At 31.6% G+C, this 21,363-nt stretch overlaps 1 protein-coding gene across 1 annotated transcript; it reads left to right on the top strand.

Moving 5' to 3' along the window:
* The first annotated feature begins 301 nt into the window (after positions 1-301).
* Positions 302-20,554, top strand: LOC134262116 (uncharacterized). Its single transcript, XM_062744504.1, has 5 exons — positions 302-506; positions 13,444-13,676; positions 13,877-14,159; positions 14,400-18,274; positions 20,471-20,554. Exons 1-5 carry the CDS (start codon positions 302-304, stop codon positions 20,552-20,554), a joined length of 4,680 nt encoding a protein of 1,559 aa, XP_062600488.1.
* Positions 20,555-21,363: the final 809 nt, after the last annotated feature.

The following is a 21,363-nucleotide window of genomic DNA, read 5'->3' as shown; positions in this document are numbered from 1 at the left end:
TACGTCGATTTTATTTTGCAAATTCAGGACAAAATGGTGTTGATTTATTTGTACGTTTCAAATTTTTGCAAATTACCACTGCTTCGTTTATATTTTCTTATTGGTATTTTACTTTTAAGAAAAATATTTTTGCGAAACAAAGAACTCGCAAAATTGCTAAAAATTTATCTACAGCAAAAATTTCCAGATTTACGGTATTATTTTCGTTTATTTACTGATAAAACAATTGTTAATCTCTTTCAATTTCATATTTTAATGCAATCTAAGTTATATAACTCATTTAATATTTTAAAAGGGAGAAATGGCTGTGATTCCACATGCTCAAACACGCTATTTACGTGCAGTAAATGCTACCGTGGTTGTCATTCCAAAGGCAATCAGGAAGTTTTTTCTTACTAAACACCAAATAACAACTTTGACGAAAGATTTGTCGGATAAAGAAGAAGAAATCAAGAAATATCCTGGAGTGACAAAAGGAAATTTACATTTACTCCTTCCAGGAAAGGGTAAATATATTTGATATCTATTATGGAAAGTCTAGTGATAACATTTTTATACAGCGAAATAATGAGTACTTTGAATTCATTGATTTTTATAAAAATATTTCAATATTTTGTTTTATTTTTAAAGTAGAAGCAATATTCAAAGTTGATTAATGAAACTATTAATATCTTAAACATATAAAACGGTATACAAATAATTTCTTTATTAATTTTTATTACTACAAGTGTAACTATTTCTTACATTTATTCGATTCAACAAATAAAAGAGTTTCTTACCTAACTAGTGCATTAAGTGATAAGAATTGATTCCTTTTCGAATGGTTATTAGAGATATTATTGCAAACAGTTTATTTTTTATGCCCCGTAATGGAAGATAAAAGGGTATTTTGTTTTTCTCTTGTCTGTCCGTCTGTCAGTCTGTCCACAAAGTATTTCATAAGCATTTTAAAACGCCTTTCAATAATTTACATCCATGATGAATATAAAAATAGTTGTCTCATTATGCACAATTTTAATTCCTTTTGTGCGTATTTGACATTATTAATTGTTTTTAATTGAAAAAAATCGGTTTTCAAAACCCGAACACCGTTCTGAAAAAAAAACTTCAAAGCCACTGATCGTGTACCAGCGATTCAGGGTACACAATCATACACCTTTTGTCTTTTTTACTAGCCATAAGGTAATTAAAAGAATTGATAATTTCCTAAAGTTCATTATTCTACGTTAATGAAAATTAACGCATCACCTATTCCTGAATATTAAAATTTTGGTTTTTGCGGTGTTAACGGTTAGATTCAATGAGGATATATATACCTGTAAAGCATAAGGCAAGTTGTGTAATTCTTCTGGTGAGTTAGCGAATATTACTGTGTCATATGCAAACATCAAAACAAAAAAGATTTAATTCCCTTATTTCTACGGACTTTGCATTCTACGGAAGATTGTGCACAATGAGACGCTTATTCTGATATCCATCATGGAACTAGTATGATAAAAATTGGTCTGATATGCTTCAAATATACTTTGACACATATTTTATCGTAAAACACCTTGCCTAGAATAAAACAAATAAATCCAGTTTTCGAGTATATTATTATTTTGTTTTTTTTAATTTGTATCGACATTTTTTAAAATATAACAAAAAATAGATCTAATTTTTATAGTAAATTATTACATGCAGTTAGATAGTTATATTTATTTATAATACATTAAAAATTAATTAGTGTGATTTCACTAATTTTCGTGGGGGGGGGGGGGGGTTATTATTATGAATTTCTGGGTATGAAAAAACCCAACAAATTTATGTCCACAACGAAATTCAATTTTTCACATATATTACTACTGAACGATTCTTAAACTACGAAATCAAATCCCCATGAACCAAAATATTTTTTCTCAAACCACAAACATCGACCCCTAAAAAATAAATGATTTTTTGAATTGAATTAGTTTTCAAAACTAGAATTTTTCAATTACTATCTATATAGTATTGTACCATACCCCTGCTGTGTTTTTTATTTTCAAAAGATGCAAATTTGCGCCAAATATTCTATGGATTAAACAGGTGTAAGAAAAAATAAAAATAAACAAATAAAGCAATTTATCTATTAATAATATATAAAAAATTAGTGTACTTATCTATTTTGAAAAATAACTTTGCCAACAAAATAAAAAGAATCATAAACAAATAAGAATTAGAATACACCTGTTGATATAAATAGATACATAAAAATATTATATAAATAATTAAGTAGCCCCCCAAAATAATCAATTATTCATTATTAAATATCAATCTATTTATTAAATTATTTCACTAACTTTACGATACAAATAAAATAATTTGTTATTTATTCAAAAATGAAAAAAAATTGGCCTTTTCTATATTAATCATTTTACGATAATATATGTGTCAAAATATTTTTAAAACATATTAAAATCAATTTTAATAACAGTACTTCAATTATGGATATCAAATTAATCGTCTCATTATGCACAATTTCAATTCATCAATAGCTTTTTGGATGCTATTATTTTGTTTTGATTGAAAAATCTAATACAGAGAGAAAATGCTATTTTAAACCGCTCCATAGTGGACACGGTCGCTTTGCCACAAATTAAAGAAGGGATAGCGGTCAGTGAAAGAGACAATAGTTATCATGACTGTGTACATTGAGTCACTAAACTATCAATGGCTTTGAAGTTCATCCAGAACGGTGTTACGGTTTTGAAATCCGATTTTTTTCAATGAAAATAATACAAAGCAAAAGTATCAAAACGCAATTAACAAATAAAGATTGTTCATAATGAGATGATTATTTTGATATCTATCATGGACATCAAATAAATAAAATTTGTTTTTAAAATATGCTCATAAAATATATTGTAACATATTTTAAAATCAAACTCATCATATAAAATGAACCTATCAAGTCAAATTTGAGGTATGTTTAAATTATGAATAAATTTGTTCAATTTTTAATTTCAAAAGTAAATAAATTGATATTTTCAATATCTATTCCTTCCTGTCCGTTTGTAATTCAAGTGAAAATATTCTTCACTGGATACCAAAGACTTTGACCCTTCGACTTTGACCCTGGATTTTAGCTTCTTTTAAAACGCAAACCATGGCCATAACTTTGGAAAAGTTAGAGCTAGTAAAATCATACTTTAAATATTTGGATTTTAAATTCTTGGGACAAGATCTTTTATTTGATTGAAAGAAACTTTGACTCTTGGCCTTGGACTTGACCTACTTTCGGAAATTCTTAGCCTTGGTCATAACCTTTAAGGGGATAAGGCTAGGGTTTCCATTATTCACATATGTATTCATTTGGCAATACCTTTCGGTGAATACCAATTACTTTGATCTTTTGACCTTGACTTTGGATAATTCTGTACTTATGAAAAAACTTTAACCTTGGCCAAAGATGTTGAACGGCAAGGGCTAGTGCAGCCATACTTCACATATGTAATTTTTGTGAAAAGACCCTTCAATGCATAGCAAGAACTTGACCCTTTGAGGTTGACCTTGGAGTTTGACCTACTTTTAAAAACAAACTTTTACCATATGTTAAAAATGTTTGGGCTAATGCTTTCATACTTCTCATTTTTAATCCCTTTGACAAGACCTTTAATTTGATATCAAGAAATTTTACCCTCTAACCTTGACCTTAGACCTTTGCCTAAACTTTTGAAGAGTTTAGGCTAGGACTTTCATTTTTCAAATATCTATTTTTTATGGCAAAACCTTTCTTTCGATACCAATTACCTTAATCTTTCGACCTTGGCCTTGGAGATTTCCGTACTTATGAAAAAAAATCCTTTATCATTGGCCTACCTTTATATTTCACAATTGTTTTTCCTGTGAGAATATCCTATTTTTGGTACGAATACATTAAAAATGCATTTATGAAAAAGTTAATCTTGTTTTTATACGTGGGCATCAGTTTTTCACAAACAAATTTTGTTTTCATCCAAAGACCTTTAATCAATTAAAAATCAATCTTTTAAAAGTTAACATAGTTCTAGTTTGTTGTAAAAATTATATTTATTTGATATATTAGGAAATTTTTTATTCAACTTACATTTGAAAAGTTATTTATGTCTTTGATTGTGTAAAATTATAAAAAAAAAATATATAGATAATTATAAATTCATTGTTGTATAATAATTTTGATATGCAGGAAAGAAGTTTTTTTCAGACGATACCATTCCGCCAAAAAGAAATAGTCCTTGCTAGTTTTCAATCGCGCTTTACAAATTCTATTCAAAGTTGTAGAGTTGTGATGAGGAAAGAAAATACGGTCTTTTAAATACCTTACACATAAATCTATAAGACACATAAGCAAATGTACGTTGAATACTTAATTTAGTCAGAAACCAGCGAAGAATCCTACCTTAAGAAAGATCTGGTCACAAGAATTACTTAGGTTAAGTATGAAATTAAGCCCTAGTCCTAAGTGTTCGAAAGTTATGGACAAGGTTTAACATTTTAAAAAGGAAGGTCAAACCCCAAAGTGAAGTCAAAGTTCATGATATCCACTGAAAGGACTTGTCACTAGCAATAAATATGTGAAGTATGAATCCCTAGCCCTTTGAAAGTTTTAGTCATACTTTGTTTTTTAAGTAAAAAAACTCAAAGGTCAAAGGGTCAAAGTTATTGGTTAGCAATAAAGGGGCTCTTAACAAGAATTACATATGTGAAGTATGAAAGCCCTAGCCTTCACCCTTCGAAAGTTATGACAATTATAATTTTTTTTAATAAGTACGGACATCTCTGAGGCCAAGGTCTGAAGTTCAAATTTGTTGGTATCAAATGAAGATCTTGCCATAAAAAATACGTATATGAAGTACAAAAGTTCTGTTATATACTGTTCTAAAGACATGGCCAAAGTAAACGCATGGAATTTTGTGTAAATGAAGGTTAAATTCCAAGTTCAAAAGTTCAAATGTGGTGGTACCCAAAGAAAAGTTATCACAAGGAATACACATGTGAATATGAAAGTCAGAGCTCTAGTGCATCAAAAAATTATAGGCAAAGTTTTTTCTCTCGGACAAACAGATAGATAAATGGAGCACAACAAAAATTATGTACCCCAGAAACTTCATTTACGAGGGGCATAAAAATATGCATGTTACAATGAACTTAAGGTAGAATTTTTTTTTATGCTTCAAAAATGATCATCATACACAACATACATCCTATCATTTATTTTCAAATATTGCTATGACTTCATGCCTTTGGTTTTTTTTTTTTTCACTCTAAAAATGTACCTGTAGCCGTCCGAAAATAATAATTACCAGTCTTATACTGTATTAACGGACGATAATGATCGGACGGGAAAAACAAAGAGAAGAGTGAAATTAATGTTAAATATGTCAACCCCCCCCCCCCCCCTCAGCTAATGATAGGTAAAAATTTAGGTAAAGCATACACAAGGAAAAATTAAGTTGCTACAAAATAGTAATTCCATGAAAAAAATCGAGTTTTAACCTTCCTAAAAATAATTACTTCCCTCCACTGTAAAGTGTTTTTGATACAGCACTTTGAATATGCAAATTTAAATCCATTTCTAATAATTTTATAAGAATTCTTTCCAGGTGACTGCACAATTTAAATTTGAGAATTTCCATTAAACATGTATAAACTAAAATCTAGGATGAAAATTTGCATTTTTTACTTTCTAATAATATCATAATATAACCCAAAAATTATATCTGTAGCAATGTTAGTTTACGCACATAATAAATAAAAATGTTCCAAATTAGAATTCTTCACCACTGGACCCCTGTCCTGCTTAGCTAAACGACTGCGATTGAATGAATGAATATATGAAACAAGAGTTCACTAACTGTTTTTACTTTCTCTTTTCTTATGTTTATTTATTAGTCTTTTGATGACGTATGACACAAAAAATGAACCACCATTGTTTCGACTGTTTTTTTCCTGATCATGACAACGAGCACACGGCGGGTGTGACCGGTCGGCAGGGGATGCTCACTTCTCCATGGCACCTGATCCCACCTCTGATGTTTCGGAGGTCCGTGTTTGCTCTGCTCTTATTTTGTATATTATTTAATGGACATTGAGATTGAATACTGTTTGTTATCCCCATATCCTTCTTTCTCTGCTTTTCTCTTGTAAAGGTACCTCTTTAATATGACCTTGACCTTTACAGAACTTTAAAAATAGTCTACATGAATCATGTGGTGTTATAAACAGTGAAAATAAAGTAACAAATTCATTATGCATAAACCAAGAAAGGTTGCTTTTAAGAAGCAACAAAAAGAGCCAAATCTTCGCCAAACAAGTAATTACATAGCGAAGCAGTGAGTTGTATCAATCCCTTGCATGTTTGTATGGAGGAAATTCGAGTTAAAATCTACAACTTTGTTAAAATTTAAAAAGTTTTTTATTTGCACTATTGACTGAGTTGCTGTTAATATATGTATTTGCTCTATTGAATAGAATATATACTCTAGACGTTTAAAGCTTTGTTCTGAATTTTAGATGTAATGTTAAAACGTTCCTTAGTGTTTTGAGTCTTAGTAAATAGGAAAGATAACTCTTGAAAGTGGACTTTTTATACCAAGTATTTTTTTCTTAAATTGGAGGTCTCATTTCGTTGAAACATTCTTCATTCAATTTGTCATATCCAATTCATTCCCTGTCTTTTCAGCACTCATTTTCTCAATATGTTATGCACAGATTAAAAAGATAATGACATTAATTGATTTTTAGGAGAAACTTTTTTTTCTTATAAAATGAATATTAGGTATTATGAGATTATGAGGTATTTTCAATGTTTTAAGTAATGGATATATAGAGGATATCTATATTGTGCGATTTGATATTGCCTTTATCCAACGAGTTGAAATGGTGTATAATAATCGCGAGACTTGCCGAGCGAATATACACCATTTCAACGAGTTGGATAAAGCCAATATCAAATCACACAATTATAGATGTTCTGTTTATCTCATTCAACATTCTTTTTAACAAAACGTCGAGACTCCCCCCACGAAAAGACATGAATGATTGCCAATATTCAAATTAATGACGTATAAATTGATGACGTAGTACCGTTATGTTGACATGCCTCGAAAGAAAGTAGATCGTGTTAAAAATTAGAATTTTTGCTATCGGAGTCTTTGAAAACATTAAGTGACAATTGCTGGAGCTTGACATTAAACGAACTTCTGACTAAAATTGTTAGGACTATGGGAATCGTGAAAATCAACTCTTTTTACGATGGCGGTACAAAACGTGTTAGGGAAGGTTAGGGGCCTATTTGTCTAGATTCATTGCTGATCCATGGTAAGTTATAACTACATTACTAGGTAGGGATACGTATTATAATATAAGAAAGCATTGTTGAAGATGTCAAAGGAGTCTTATAACAACTTAACTGGTGGGCTTTAATCTCTCCGAGAACGATTTTAAGGGGGGGGGGGGGTAACATCTGTCTTCAGGTTCCTTGATAAAATAAGACACTTCTTTGACATACCAGTTTTTTCCTTGCTTTTAACGATATCATTCCCCTTTGACATTCATTTGATAAGGGCAGCAATTTTTACAGATAAAAGTTTCAATAAAATAAAATGTTGAAGAGAGGGATCGTGTCAAAACCGGAAGTACTATTGATAAAGCATCTACCCGTTGATAAAGCATAAGTTTATCCAACGGCCTGTCCCTAACAAAAAAAATACTAAAGTTAACTATAGTTAACTATAATTAACTATAGTTAACGATAGTGATAACTTTGACACTTTGAAAACTTTGATTTACTATAGTTATAACTTTGACACTTTGGAAAACTTTGGCGAAAACTTTGACACTTTGAAAAACTTTGGCGAAAACTTTGTCACTTTGAAAAACTTTGGCGAAAACTTTGACACTTTGAAAAACTTTGGCGAAAACTTTGACACTTTGAAAAACTTTGACACTTTGGAAAACTTTGACGAAAACTTTGACACTTTGAAAAACTTTGACACTTTGGAAAACTTTGACGAAAACTTTGACACTTTGAAAAACTTTGACACTTTGGAAAACTTTGACGAAAACTTTGACACTTTGAAAAACTTTGACGAAAACTTTGACACTTTGAAAAAATTTTGGCGAAAACTTTGACACTTTGAAAAACTTTGACGAAAACTTTGACACTTTGAAAAACTTTGACGAAAACTTTGACACTTTGAAAAAATTTTGGCGAAAACTTTGACACTTAGAAAAACTTTGGCGAAAACTTTGACACTTTGAAACTGTAATATAACTATAGTATTAACTATAGTATCTTTATGTTAGGGGTATCACGAACACGTACTAGAAAAATGTCGAAAACTATTCTATATGTAAAATTATCAGACAGTTTTCGGCCCTAACTGGCCTCAAACATACATATTGAACAGTATTCGACATATATCCATTACTTACTTAATACCCTTTCAAAATAGTTTTTTCTCATTTAGGATATGCAATACTCACCCAGGAAGAATAACCTTTTACTTTATATTTTAATTCAAATAATCTAACAATGAAGCAAAGCACCTTAATTATATTCACTTTTAAGAAGTCAATTTAAACCCATTTATAAGTCTTGCTCAGCTTCAAAATCCATAATTTAGTGCTGGATATTTAATGGCTAGAATTAGCTTCTAGTCCCTGTGTACAACTTGTGGACTTTCTTTGACGCTCATGGTGACCATTAAATTAACATTAAGTGTATACAGCATATAGGGCCATAATAGTGCAATGAAAGCGCACAAAATAGCTTGATTACAATTATCTGTTGTAAAATCACAAGCAATCATGTTTCCCTATCACAAACAGATGAAATCTCTTCAATATTTTCACAGTTTAGAACCCCAAACAAATTATTTTCATTATTTAAATGATAAAAAAATCGATAGAAATTGTCAATCGTATTACTGCATCATTTAAGAAATAGACAACGTTATGTAGTTTTCAATGAATAATCATTATTCATTTCTTATATTTACATATTTTGATGTTGTAAAGAATATCAGAGGAAATTCTGGCTTACATAAGGACAGGGATTTCTTGCCTCCAGTAAAGAAAAACACATGGCTATAAAATAAGTCGACATGATTAATGTACCTTTTTTCTAATAAATAGAAAATTTTTAAGTAGTTATCTCATAACCACAGTTATCTAAATACAATCAGCGCCGCCATCACATTCTCTTAATTCCTGTTTTGATGGAATTTTGACGTCAACGTTCTAAATTGTTGAAACCCTCAGAGAAAAATCAATAACGCTATGATGAAAAAGAGAATGCTTTTTAAAATAATGATTATTATTGAAGTTTTTCTATAATTTTTGATGTGCTTTAATCAATTTTCAAGAGCTAAAATTGTTTTTGAGATAGATTTATGATAAAAGAAATTTTAATTTTTAGGCATGCAGAGCACCCAAGTGTGAAGAATTATTGTTATTTGTAAAATTATGCCAAAATATGAAATCATAAAAATATGGTAGTTTTTATCAATTTTTAAACAGTATTATACAATCAAATATATTGACCATAAATAAATTTTTGAAGATATGAATTTTAATTCTTTGAATTTTTTTTTCTTCAGAAAATATTATTAGCTCATCTACGCCTAAGGCTCAAGTGAGCGTTTCTGAGTAAATTTTGTCCGTTGTCTGTCGTTGAGTTTGTTGGCGTCGGCGGTGTTGGCGTTGTTGTAAACTGTTTACATTTTTATCTTCTTCTTATGAATAACACGACCAATTTCAACCAGACTGGTTTTAAGTATTCCTGGGTAAAGGGGATTCAAGTTTGTTCAAATGAAAGGCCAAGTCCTCTTCAAAGTGAGGAAATAATTATGAGTTAGTGAAAATTTTATGGCATTTTTGAAAAGATTTTTTCTCAAGAACCACTGGGCCAGGAAAGATGAAACTCACTTGGAATCATCCTCAGGTAATGTAGATGTAATTTTTTTATCAAATCATGACGCCTAGGGCAAGAATGGAGCCGCCATGGCCGATCAAAGTCTTCCATAGGAATATACAGGAATTGTTTTTTCAATATCTTCTTAAGATCCATAGGGAAAGGAAAGATGAAACTCATCTTGAATTATCCACAGGTACTGTATATCAATGTTTGTTTAAATCATGACCCCGGGGGTGGGTTGGGGCTATGATGGGTAATCACATTTCTACATAGGAATATATATCAGGAAAAATCTTCTTTTCAAGATCTATAGGGACAGGAAAGATGAAACTCATGTGGAATTATCCTCAGGTATAGTACCTTCAAGTTTATCCAAATCCTGACCCTGGGGCAAGGGTGAGGCCACAATGGTCGATCAAAGTTTTACATAGGAATACCGATATTTAGAAAAATCTTTAAAATCTTCTCCTCAAGATCTATAGGAACGGGGAGGATGAAGCTATTGTTGAATCATCCTTGAGTAGTGTACATTGAAGTTTGTTCAAATGATGACCCCCGAAGGTAGGATTGGGCTACAATGTCGTTCAAAGTTTTACATAGGAATGCCTTGGGAATACATCTTTTACCCCCTGATAAGTGATATTTATATTGAAGCATCTTCAATATACTAAATTGATGCTTATTTTTTTTCAAAGTCAAAATGACACCCGCAGTTCCATTGAAAAGTAGAAAGAATAAAAATTTTAACTCATTTTCTTTTCTATATACACCCAAAGCGCATGCAAACGCTATATAGAAATAAAAGACTTGTAACGAACTAACTGAAACAATATTGAAGGAAGTGGGAAGGGAAAACTACTTATATATTTTCTCCTTATAAGACAGACAAGTGAGAAAAATAGAAAAGGAATATTCACTGAGTGCTTTTGGCATTTCAGTAATTAAATTTTTATTATAAAGATGTATTAATAAACATCAACATATTTCAAACATTGAACATTTTTATTTTATTTTATTTTTTTATACTTTTGAAAAATAAAATTCATTCAAAGATCTAAAATATACAGGTATAAGGTTCAAAACGTTATAACAACGTTATGACTTTTTAACGTTATTTTGACGTAACGTCAATGTGTACCAACACCGTGCGCAACGTCGTAGGAAATTCTTTTAAAAACTTCTCAAGAATCATTGCGACAGGAAAGATGAAACTCATATTGACTCATCCTCAGATAGTCTACACAAATTTGAAGTTAATATTTTCTCTATAATATGACGACTTATATATTAAGATTGCAACTTTTCTTAAGCATTAAGAATAAAATTAAAATTTGTGAAAGTGCAAGGATGTGTCAATCAAACCAACCCAAAAATTTGAAGTTTTAATAATTTTTAAATGAAATAAGATTTTTAATTAAATTTTGTGTGAAATGCTAATAAAATATATAAATCGAATATCTTAGAGAAAATATTAACGTCAAATTTGAGTCCAAGTACCTTTAATATGAAGTCAAATTTGGATCTTTTATGAATGCAGATCTGTAAACTGGTCACATTACTTGACAATTATTAATAATGAAATTTAGTACTGAACCAGTAAATGGAAATCGCTGGTCTCCAAAAGTAAGTTATAAGAGTCTGTAAAATCACAGTCTTAGTCAATTTTCATGAAGACAAAGAAGAAAAGTTTGACGGTAAACCAATGACCATAAGTATATGGAGATAACGAACAGGATTCAATCTCAAAATCCATTAAACAGTACAAAATAAGAGGAAAGCAAACACGGACCTCCGTAAGATCAGAAGTGGGATAAGGTGCCATGGAGGAATGAGCATCCCCTGCTGTCAAAAGAAGATAAAACCCAATGAAAACCTATTTCATAAACAACGTCCCAATGAGAATCAATACGACACAAAAACCTTTGACCCGCCCTAAGGTAACTAATTTCATGTATCTATATATATAGCTGTACAATTAGGCCTAGGGATATACAGGGGTGAATCTGAATTTTTATTTATCATGGTTGCTTAATTAAATTTTAAATCGCCTGAGCTGAAGGCTCAATTGAGCTTTTCTGATCACATTTTGTCCGGCGTCCGTCTGTCTGTCTGTCTGCCTAGCTGTCTGTCCGTCTGTCTGTAAACTTTTCACGTTTTCGACTTCTTTTCAAGAATTGCTGGGCCAATTTCAACCAAACTTCCCCAGTGTTAAAGTCAAGTCGTGTTTTATTAGGTTCTTTTTTTTTGTTATTAGTGGTCTAGATTACAACCATGGTATATAAAAATCTAATCATTTGTAGTATTACTAACATATAAAACAATTCAAATAGTTTGTCTATGAGCGATATTAATGAGAAAATTAAACATCGAAATAACGTGGTTTATGTCTTAACCAGGAAGTTGACGTTTTGTTTGCGATGAAATCTAAAATTCTTAAAAACAACGAAAGAGATACAATAAATTGATATAAGATTTGATTTAAAAGAGCAAAACAACTGACGCATTTATCTCTAATATTTTCACTTATTCATTAAGATATATTATTCACAGTTTGTAGTCTAAATACCTTAGCTAGGTCTTACTCAGATAACTTCCTATTTGGAGGACATGAAAACACGCAACCGGTAGGGAATTTTACAAAGATGTTGACGTAACTTTAGACTTTTGCTCTCTAAATAACATATCCAAAAATATTTCCTTTTAAAACTCTACTTAGATATAGAAGATATATACAAGATATTGATAAAAAAGTAAATTATGTATGTTACATGTATCTCTTATAACCGAAAGTTGTCGTTTTGTTTCAGGTGTTACTGACATATTTCAAAACTTCAAATGAGATGCAAAAAGAAAAAAAAAATAAAAGAGCATTTAAAATTCTCGATGTTTTTATCACTTTCTATAAAGACTGGAAGAAACAAAAACCGAAATAGGTTTTACTACTCCGCAAGATCTGATACTCATATAACTGTATACAGGGCTATTTTCGTCCCGTGTTATTTTCGCCCTTTCACACTTGCAGACATTTTGCCCCGTTTTAAATTCGCCCAGACATAGTTTTGTTTAATTGATTTAATCGCGTATTCTTTGAATTCGCCCTGTTTAAAATTCACCCGAAATGACGTTAGGACGAAAGGGGCGAAAATAAAACGGGAATGAAAATTCCCCAGTATACAATAGTTTGGTGTCTTAAACTCTAATTTTCTGATATATGAGTACGGCAAAATATTTTTGAAAAAAAAAATCGAACAAATCGGATGGAAGTGAATTGAGAGAAAAATGAAAAAAAAAGTTCTAGGGTATTTTTTTTCACTATATCATCCCTGAGAATTTCAATATAATCCGCTCTAGAACAGAAGAATTTGATAAGAGTGTTATGCTCGCCTCTGTCTAGTGCACTATTTATAAAACCCTGACAACTATTAAGACATTGTGCATGCAATGTTCAACACTTTTACATAAATAATTTGGTTTAATATCTAGATAAACAAATGATTACATCAACATTTGTTTCTTGTTCTCAGGAAAACTGGTCAACCCTGAAGAATTTGACATAACATTATTAACAACTCTCCTCCGTAACTTCACAAAAATTTCTCCTCCTTCAACAGGATGGAATAATGCTCCTTTTGCGACAGACACTAGTGAAGGGGCAGACTTAGTCAGGATACGTTTAATACGGAATCAACTCATGCATAAGAATGATGGTGAATTAGATGAGCAAGAATTCAAATCCATTTGGAGTGAAATAAAGAATGTATATATATTCAATAATGTTTAAAATTCCCTGATATATGCAAACACTTCTTATATGTTATGCATGAATAATGAAAAAGAAAGATAAAACGATTTGTTAAGTATAAGAACAGTAAAATTATTTTCATTTAAATGATCTAATAAACATGATTTTTTTATTATATAAGCAAAACACGTTATGGAACTTATGATTTTTTAAAGGCTGTCAGTCGACTAGGAAAGGGAGCATTTGACTTAGAAATTACAAGTTTGCTGATTTCATCTATAGATGGATCTCAGAAAGATATTTTAACCCATTTCAAGAAACAAGTTTGTCAAATAGAAAAAATAGAGACCGAGGTGGATAACATCAAATTCTGTCAGAATGCGATCAAAAAGAGAATTGGAGCACTCGAAGAAGACATTAGAAATAACGATATGCTTATTCAGCTTCAAAGCAGACCAAACAACTACTTTTCAGATTCAATATCAGACACTTTTCTTTGTAAGTATTGGATGTAGTATGAACACTAAACCTTCGAATAAACGTTTTATCGGGGTTTTGTGTCAAACTCATTTGGTTCAAATTGATTTATGTTCCCTGTATGTTCCAACAAATCGTTTCCTTTACATTTTAAAATACAGTTATATCCTTTACATTTTAAAATACAGTTATATCCAAGTTATGCTGCCATAACAGGACATTCTACATAAAAAGATAAACAAATACATCTTTTTTTTTCAGGGGACATTGATGAACAAATTAAGTGCTGGAAGTCTGAAAATGAGACATTTCATGTTACTAAATTTGCAGAAAATCTTTATAATGCTATTTCATTGAACAACATTGTTACTGTTGTCGGTAATTCTGGTTCGGGGAAAACGGCAACAACTCGTTATGTAGCACTTAAATTAAAAGAGGAGGGATACAAAATTATACCAGTTAACAGACCCGAGGACATTCAGCGTTATCACAATAAAAACAAAAAACAGATCTTCGTTGTTGATGATGTTGTTGGTGACAAAACCTTAGATGAACATCTTTCTAACAGCTGGGAAAGAAAGAGTTTTATTGAATGGGCAAAACGAAACCATGTGATGTCAATAGAGGGAAATGCGGAAAACATAAAGAGGAATCTTACTGAAGATATAAGGAAAGACCAAATCAAGATCGACAAAGATTCAAAAAGTTGTAAAATTTTAGTTACTTGCAGATCAATTATAAGCAACAGCAGGCGTTTTAAAAGGATAAAAATTCTATGCTTAAACATTCTCAACATAGACTTTGCCACAAATAAAATTTCATATTTAGAAAGAAAGGAAATTTTACAGAAATACACCAACTTACATTTAAATATTACGGAAGTTGATTTCATGCGTCACGACAATTTTCCATTGTTATGCAAAATTTTTTCAAAAAACGATTCTTTACACTCAGCTCCTGAAGCGTTTTTTCTCAATCCTTTCTCAGAATACATTAAAGAACTGGAGAATTTATTTGTACACAACAACTTTAAATACTGTACACTTGTATGCCTTTTACTCTTTGGAAATAAGTTTGTAACAGAGGAAAATGAAAATATTTCTGGAATTCAGGATGTGTTTAAAAGTTTTGGGATTTTATTTCAATGTTCCAGGGTTATAATACGAAATGCTTTGGAGGAACTCACAGATGTATATGTTAGACGAATTTCAGAATCATATGAATTCCTTCATGCCACACACACAGATATAATAGCATACCATCTTTGCATCACGCAAAAAAATTTCTGGCTGATGGCAAAGTACGGTCCAGTTTCTATCATCCGTGATCGTGTAAGACCTTACAAAACTTTAAATTCAGACGACCATAGAGATGAATATTTTATCATAATTGAAGGTTCTGATGTGGATCTATTAATCAGAAGGATTTACAAAGAAATTACAGAGCCTATGAATTGGGAAGATATATTTCATCTACCTTATTTTCCTAACGATTGTTTGGAGGAAAAACTCGGTAAAACCATCATTAAAGAAAGTCCAATGCTATTTTTGTCTGCCAAAACAGATTGCATTTTTTCTTCTGTTTACTGGGGAAATCTTTCAGAGTTGAGACATATATTTTTATTGAAATGTCCTCTATTGCTTTGGACCTTGGGCTTTGGATGGGCAAAATTATTTGATCTTGGTCTGAAATATCAATATTCAGAATATGCAGCACTTAAAGGGCTCCTATTAAACAGAGATGTTTGTTATGTCTTGTCTCTAATGAGTAGCAACACGAAGTTAGTGAAAAAAATTGATAGTCTATGTAAAGTGCAAAGTTCATGTCTGCTATGTGAAAATTATTCTGCTAAGCCTACATTCGAACACTCAGAAAATTGTCCAGTCAACTTTATCTCTGATATATACGTCCCTTGTGTGTCTGGAAGTGAAGATGTTATGAATTATTTTCTGTCAAAAAGTCCTCATATCTGTGTAAATGTAACACATCCATTGCCAAATTTTGAGCTGATTACACGTTCTTGTTATGTAACTCCACTTCAGGTCTCTTGTATGTTTGGATTTTATGATATTACAAACCTACTTTTAAAAGCGAATGCAGACGTGGAAGCAAGTGTTTCTAATACGGATTCTCCATTATTATTTGCTAGTAGAAGAGGTTTCTCAGAAGTTGTAGCATTGCTGATATCAAAAGGGGCAAGTATTAATAAATATAAAGGAAAAAAACCAGGACCCTTGATGGCAGCCATTTATTCTGGATCCAAAGAAGTAGTGCATGTGTTGCTTTCAAGTGGTATTTCAGTGAACGATGCCGATATTCGTGGAGACACTCCATTACATGCGGCCTCTAAAGCAAATCAGGAATCAATTGCGAAAATATTGATCGAATCCAAAGCAGATATGGATATTTCAAATAATTCCGGCAATACTCCACTATTGATAGCATGCTGTGAAGGAAATGAAGAAATCATATCTTTGTTACTCCGTAGTGGTGCTTCTCATACAGCCCATTTGAATTGTATGCCGCTTTTGTATTTCGCTATTCATTATGGATTTAAAGATATTGTATTAAAACTTCTTTCCAGGGGTGCTCTATCTACATATTGTAGTACACCGTATTTGCACAAGGCTGTTTATAAACAAGATATTGAAATCATTGAAATACTCCTTGAAAAAAAATCTGTTGTAAATATTGTTGATTCCTATGAAAACACACCTTTGCATGAATCCTGCAGAGTGAGTTCTGATGAAAAGATAGTTAAATGTTTGCTGTCTTATGGTGCAGACACAAATTTAAAAAATAGAGAAGGTGAGACAGCTCTTATAATTAGTGGGAAATATGGATGTAGTAAATCGATTCCCTTGCTTCTTGAAAAGGGAGCAAAGTTAAATCAGGAAGATAAAAGTGGGAGAACAGCTCTATGGTGGTCTTGTGTTAATGGTAATTTAGAATCTACAAGAATTCTCCTTAAGAGAAATGCCGACGTCAACAAACAGGATGTAGCAGGTTGTTCTCCTTTGTTTTGGGCTTGCAGCAACGGGTATATTAATACTGTGAAGGAACTTTTGTCATTTGGAGCAAAGATTATTGCGACAAAGGAATCTATTACCCCGTTTTGGGCCGCCTGTAGTTCAGGTAAAATAGAAGTTGTTTCCTTGCTTTTTAAAAAAGGAATCGATCCAACACTTTGCAATAACAGAAATGAATCGCCTCTCTGGATAGCCTGCAAAAATGGACATAGTATGGTAGTGTCCTTTTTACTTGAGAATAGTGCATATTCTGATAAAGAAATACATGAACGAAGTCCTTTAAGAATGGCATGTATATTACGAAAAAGAAATGTGATTGAAATCTTGCTGAGATTTGGTTTTGGAATTGGCGATTTTGAATATGCGCTAGCTCGAACTACTGAAAAGATAAAAAGGAAAATTAACTTTTCGTCTTTAATGGATTTCTTTTTAAATGGAGTTGAACGTCAATTTTTATCAACCAAATTACAACTGCAAATATTTGAGGATTGTTTTGGCAATTTAGATAAGAAGGATATTTATGGAAATACACCTTTACTAGTAGCTAGTAGAAACGGGTTTTCTAACATCGTTTTTCTTTTGCTTTCACAAGGGGCAAATCCTAACTATGAAAATCCAAATGATGGTATGACAGCTTTAATGTGGTCTCGTTTAAAAAAACATGATGACATAACCCTTATGTTAATGGGCTATGATTCAAAGTTAGTAACTACTGATTCTTTGTCGAAGCTTTTTAGTGAAAAAATAAAACATTGTTCTGAGGTTGTTCCAGTTGCATTCCAAAACAAACTAGTTGAAGAAATTGACAGTGGAACAAATTGTAAATTTACCCGGCCAATATTTATTGCTCTCCGTGAAGGTTATGAAGAGGTCCTTAGAATTTTACATGTATCTCAGTTTGAAGTTGATGTGAACGTTTCAAATAAGAACGGTGACACTGCGCTTATTATATGTTGTAAGTATTATCAGGTTAAAATGATCAAACTGCTATTAGAAAATAGAGCAGAAATCGATCAAAGAGATGGGTGTGGACGAACAGCCCTGTGGTGGGCTTGTGTGAATGGCGATATGAAAGTTGCAAGCTTGTTACTGGAGAAAAACGCAGACGTAAACCTTCATGATTTCGCAGGCACCACTCCTTTATTTTGGGCTTGTAGTAATGGTTTTAAAAATATAACAGTTCTTCTCCTTTCGTATGGAGCAAGAGTTAATTCTACAGAGATATGTCCGTCACCATTCTGGGCTGCCTGTGATTGTGGACATTTAGAAATTGTTACACTACTTTTTGAACACCACGTAAATGTTAGTTTGTGCAATCATAATGATGAATCGCCTTTCTGGACAGCCTGTAGAAAAGGGTGGTATCAGGTAGTAGAATTTCTACTTCAACAAGGTGCTTATACATTTAAAGATTACCATGAACGTAGCCCCTTAAGGATGTTGTGCATATCGAGTCAAGAAAAACTAGTTCTGATGTTAATGGAGTATCAGTTTGAAATAGGGGATCTTGAATATACAATAGCTCACAATGATGAAAGAATGAAGATAAAAAGAGATTTTACAATTATTTTAGAGAGGGAGTTATCAAAAATTTTGAATGGAAAAGAAAACACAAATGAAATGAAAATATTTGAAGACTGCTTTTGTAATCTAAACAAAAGAGATGATAATGGGAATACGCCTTTGATTGTTGCAAGTAAAAATGGATATTTTAAGATAGCTTCTCTGTTGCTTTCACAAGGGGCTCTATTGGATCAAAATAATCCAAAGGACGGCATGACACCTTTGTTGTGGGCAACTATAAAAGGATATACAAATATAGTTCTTCTATTAATAGGATATGGTGCAGATATTAATTTGTGTAATAAAAAAGGAAAAGGATCATTACTGTTTGCCCGTTTAAATGGATATGACAAAATCGAAAAATATTTACTCTATTTTGGTGCTATTATACACCAGAAGATTAAAAAAAGGTCAAACACCAGTGAAATATTTTCGTGCTGATGAGAACCAGAGTACTAGCACAATTTCGGAATCAAATATAACCAATTCTTCTCGGCATGAAATTGTTTGTTGCAATTTGCTTTAAATAGCCTATTTCAATGTGAAGGTGATTAATAGTGCGAATTGTTGAATTTTTGAAAACTCATTTGAAAATAGTAAAAGATCTTGGTTCGGCAAATAAAAAAATCTGTACCTTATGAACTGTTCAGGCATGAAAAAGTTGTTTTATTACCAAATTCCATTTTCACTATTCAATGTTCAGAATTGTATATTACAAAAGGTCTATAAACCACTATGCATTCACTTCATTGTAAATTAATACCTAGATGACCAAAATGATACATTAAACATAACACTGTAACAATTTATTATTTGATCAATAAAATGAAAAACAACAGGTTTACAAACTGGCTACTTGGTACATTGCCATTAAGGACCCTCTCTACACACGTGCAAATTTTTTTTGGAGGAAAATATATTGCAAAAAGGAGTTAACATTGTGCTTATTTATTTAATTTTCAAAGTACGGTGCGTGGCATTTACCCCCTGGAAAAATATTTTCAAAGAAACACAATATCAGTGAATAGAAATCACTGTTATTACTTCAATAAAGAAAATACAAGTAAGAGCAAGAGCCACTTTGGGCTTTATTTAGCCCTGAGAATTTCTAAAAATTCAAAACCGCTCAGTTTAGGTTGCAAATGCAGTATTTATCACTTGGAGAGCTGGTGACCACATATCTACTGATTGTTACGTAATTTCACATTTAGTTAATGCATTATGACGTCATAAAATGCGTCATTTTCCTCATATCCTGTAAATTCCTTTGAAAATGACATAAAGTTGAAACAATTTCTTCAATATATCATATAGAGCACAACCTCTGATCCAAAATATGCAAATACATATTGGGGGCTCTTAAATATGTTTTATTTCTTGGATCGTTGGCTGTGCTCATATTCTAATTATTTGCTAAAGGAAGTCAAATACGCATGTATTCTGCTTTCAAGAACATTGCAATTTCTCAAAGCCTGTTTTTCAATGTATGGATTCTCAAAACGAAATTTTATTATAGAAAATGAAAGCACCAAGTGTCTACTTTATTTTGATATATAAAATGGGAAAGAGGGTGATATTTAATTAATTGATATAAGTACAGGGCCATTTTATGCATAAGATGGCTCTTGCTCTTTGTCAGTTAATATACAGTTAATTGATTTTGCCCTTTTTAAAAGTGAAGAATACTTCAATTAATTACAATTTGAGCAATATAATGCAAATTTCTAATTTTTTTTTCAGAATTTAGATCTAATGGCAGATCACTCTAACTGCAGAAAATACCTTAGAATCAGAATAGAATTAGAACTCTTTAGTGTGTGGTGAAGGATATGGAGATAACGAACAGTATTTAATCTCAAAGTCCATAAAACAATACAAAATAAGAGCAGTGCAAACATGGACCCCCGAAACATCAGGTGTGATCAGGGTGCCATGGAGGAGTGATCATCCCCTGTCGACCGGTCACACCCGCCGTGTGCTCCTTGTCATGATCAGGATATAACGGGAAAAAAGTCCGGCGTCAATTCAGTTTAAAAATAATGGACTAAAAATTGGTATTTAAAAAGTCAGTCAGCATTTGACGCAGTGATAAATTGTATTTGCTGACACGGTTTGGTCCAAAAGTAGTATTTGCTCTGCGGTCGAATAATTTCCTAATAAAATTCACCTGGCTTGGCATATTTTTCTAAAGTTTATATTACTCTTTTAGCACCATGTAAACATATTCTGAAATTTGATTTTGAGGCTAATTATTTTTTTTGCGGACAGAAACAGAAAGGAAGGAAACCAGTTGTGGAGGACCCTGAAGGGGCGAAGGAATAAAAATGAAGATAACACGTTACTTTATTACAATATAATATATTATGCGTCTTCTGTGTCATCTGCAGTGACTATGTGAACTGTATTACATAATGATAGATATATATCTATCTTTGATGTAAAATTCATTTCTTTCAAATTTTATTGTTAGTAGTCCATTTCAAGATGAACAGGGACCTCAAGGACAGATGATACAAATAATTTTTTTCTTTGAACAAGATTAAATATCATGTGTAAAGTTTAGAAATGTGGATGGCTTTTAGAATTTTTTTCTCCTAAGAACTGAAATATGAAAAAGACTTGGAAAATATTAG

The sequence above is a fragment of the Saccostrea cucullata genome, unplaced genomic scaffold (assembly GCF_032062105.1).
Source record: "Saccostrea cucullata isolate Sc308-1 unplaced genomic scaffold, CSIRO_AGI_Scuc_v1 ctg1111, whole genome shotgun sequence".
Lineage (NCBI taxonomy): Eukaryota > Metazoa > Mollusca > Bivalvia > Ostreida > Ostreidae > Saccostrea > Saccostrea cuccullata.
The sequence above is the reverse complement of the archived record's forward strand: the minus strand, read 5'-3'. Positions and strand labels throughout refer to the sequence as shown.

Bases quoted from the DNA above. Each gene is read 5' to 3' on its own strand.
- LOC134262116 (XM_062744504.1), top strand. From the start codon at position 302: ATGGCTGTGATTCCACATGCTCAAACACGCTATTTACGTGCAGTAAAT. The intron at 13,677-13,876 runs GTATATATATTC...GATTTTTTAAAG, and splicing joins TTTGGAGTGAAATAAAGAAT to GCTGTCAGTCGACTAGGAAA. The intron at 14,160-14,399 runs GTAAGTATTGGA...TTTTTTTTTCAG, and splicing joins AATATCAGACACTTTTCTTT to GGGACATTGATGAACAAATT.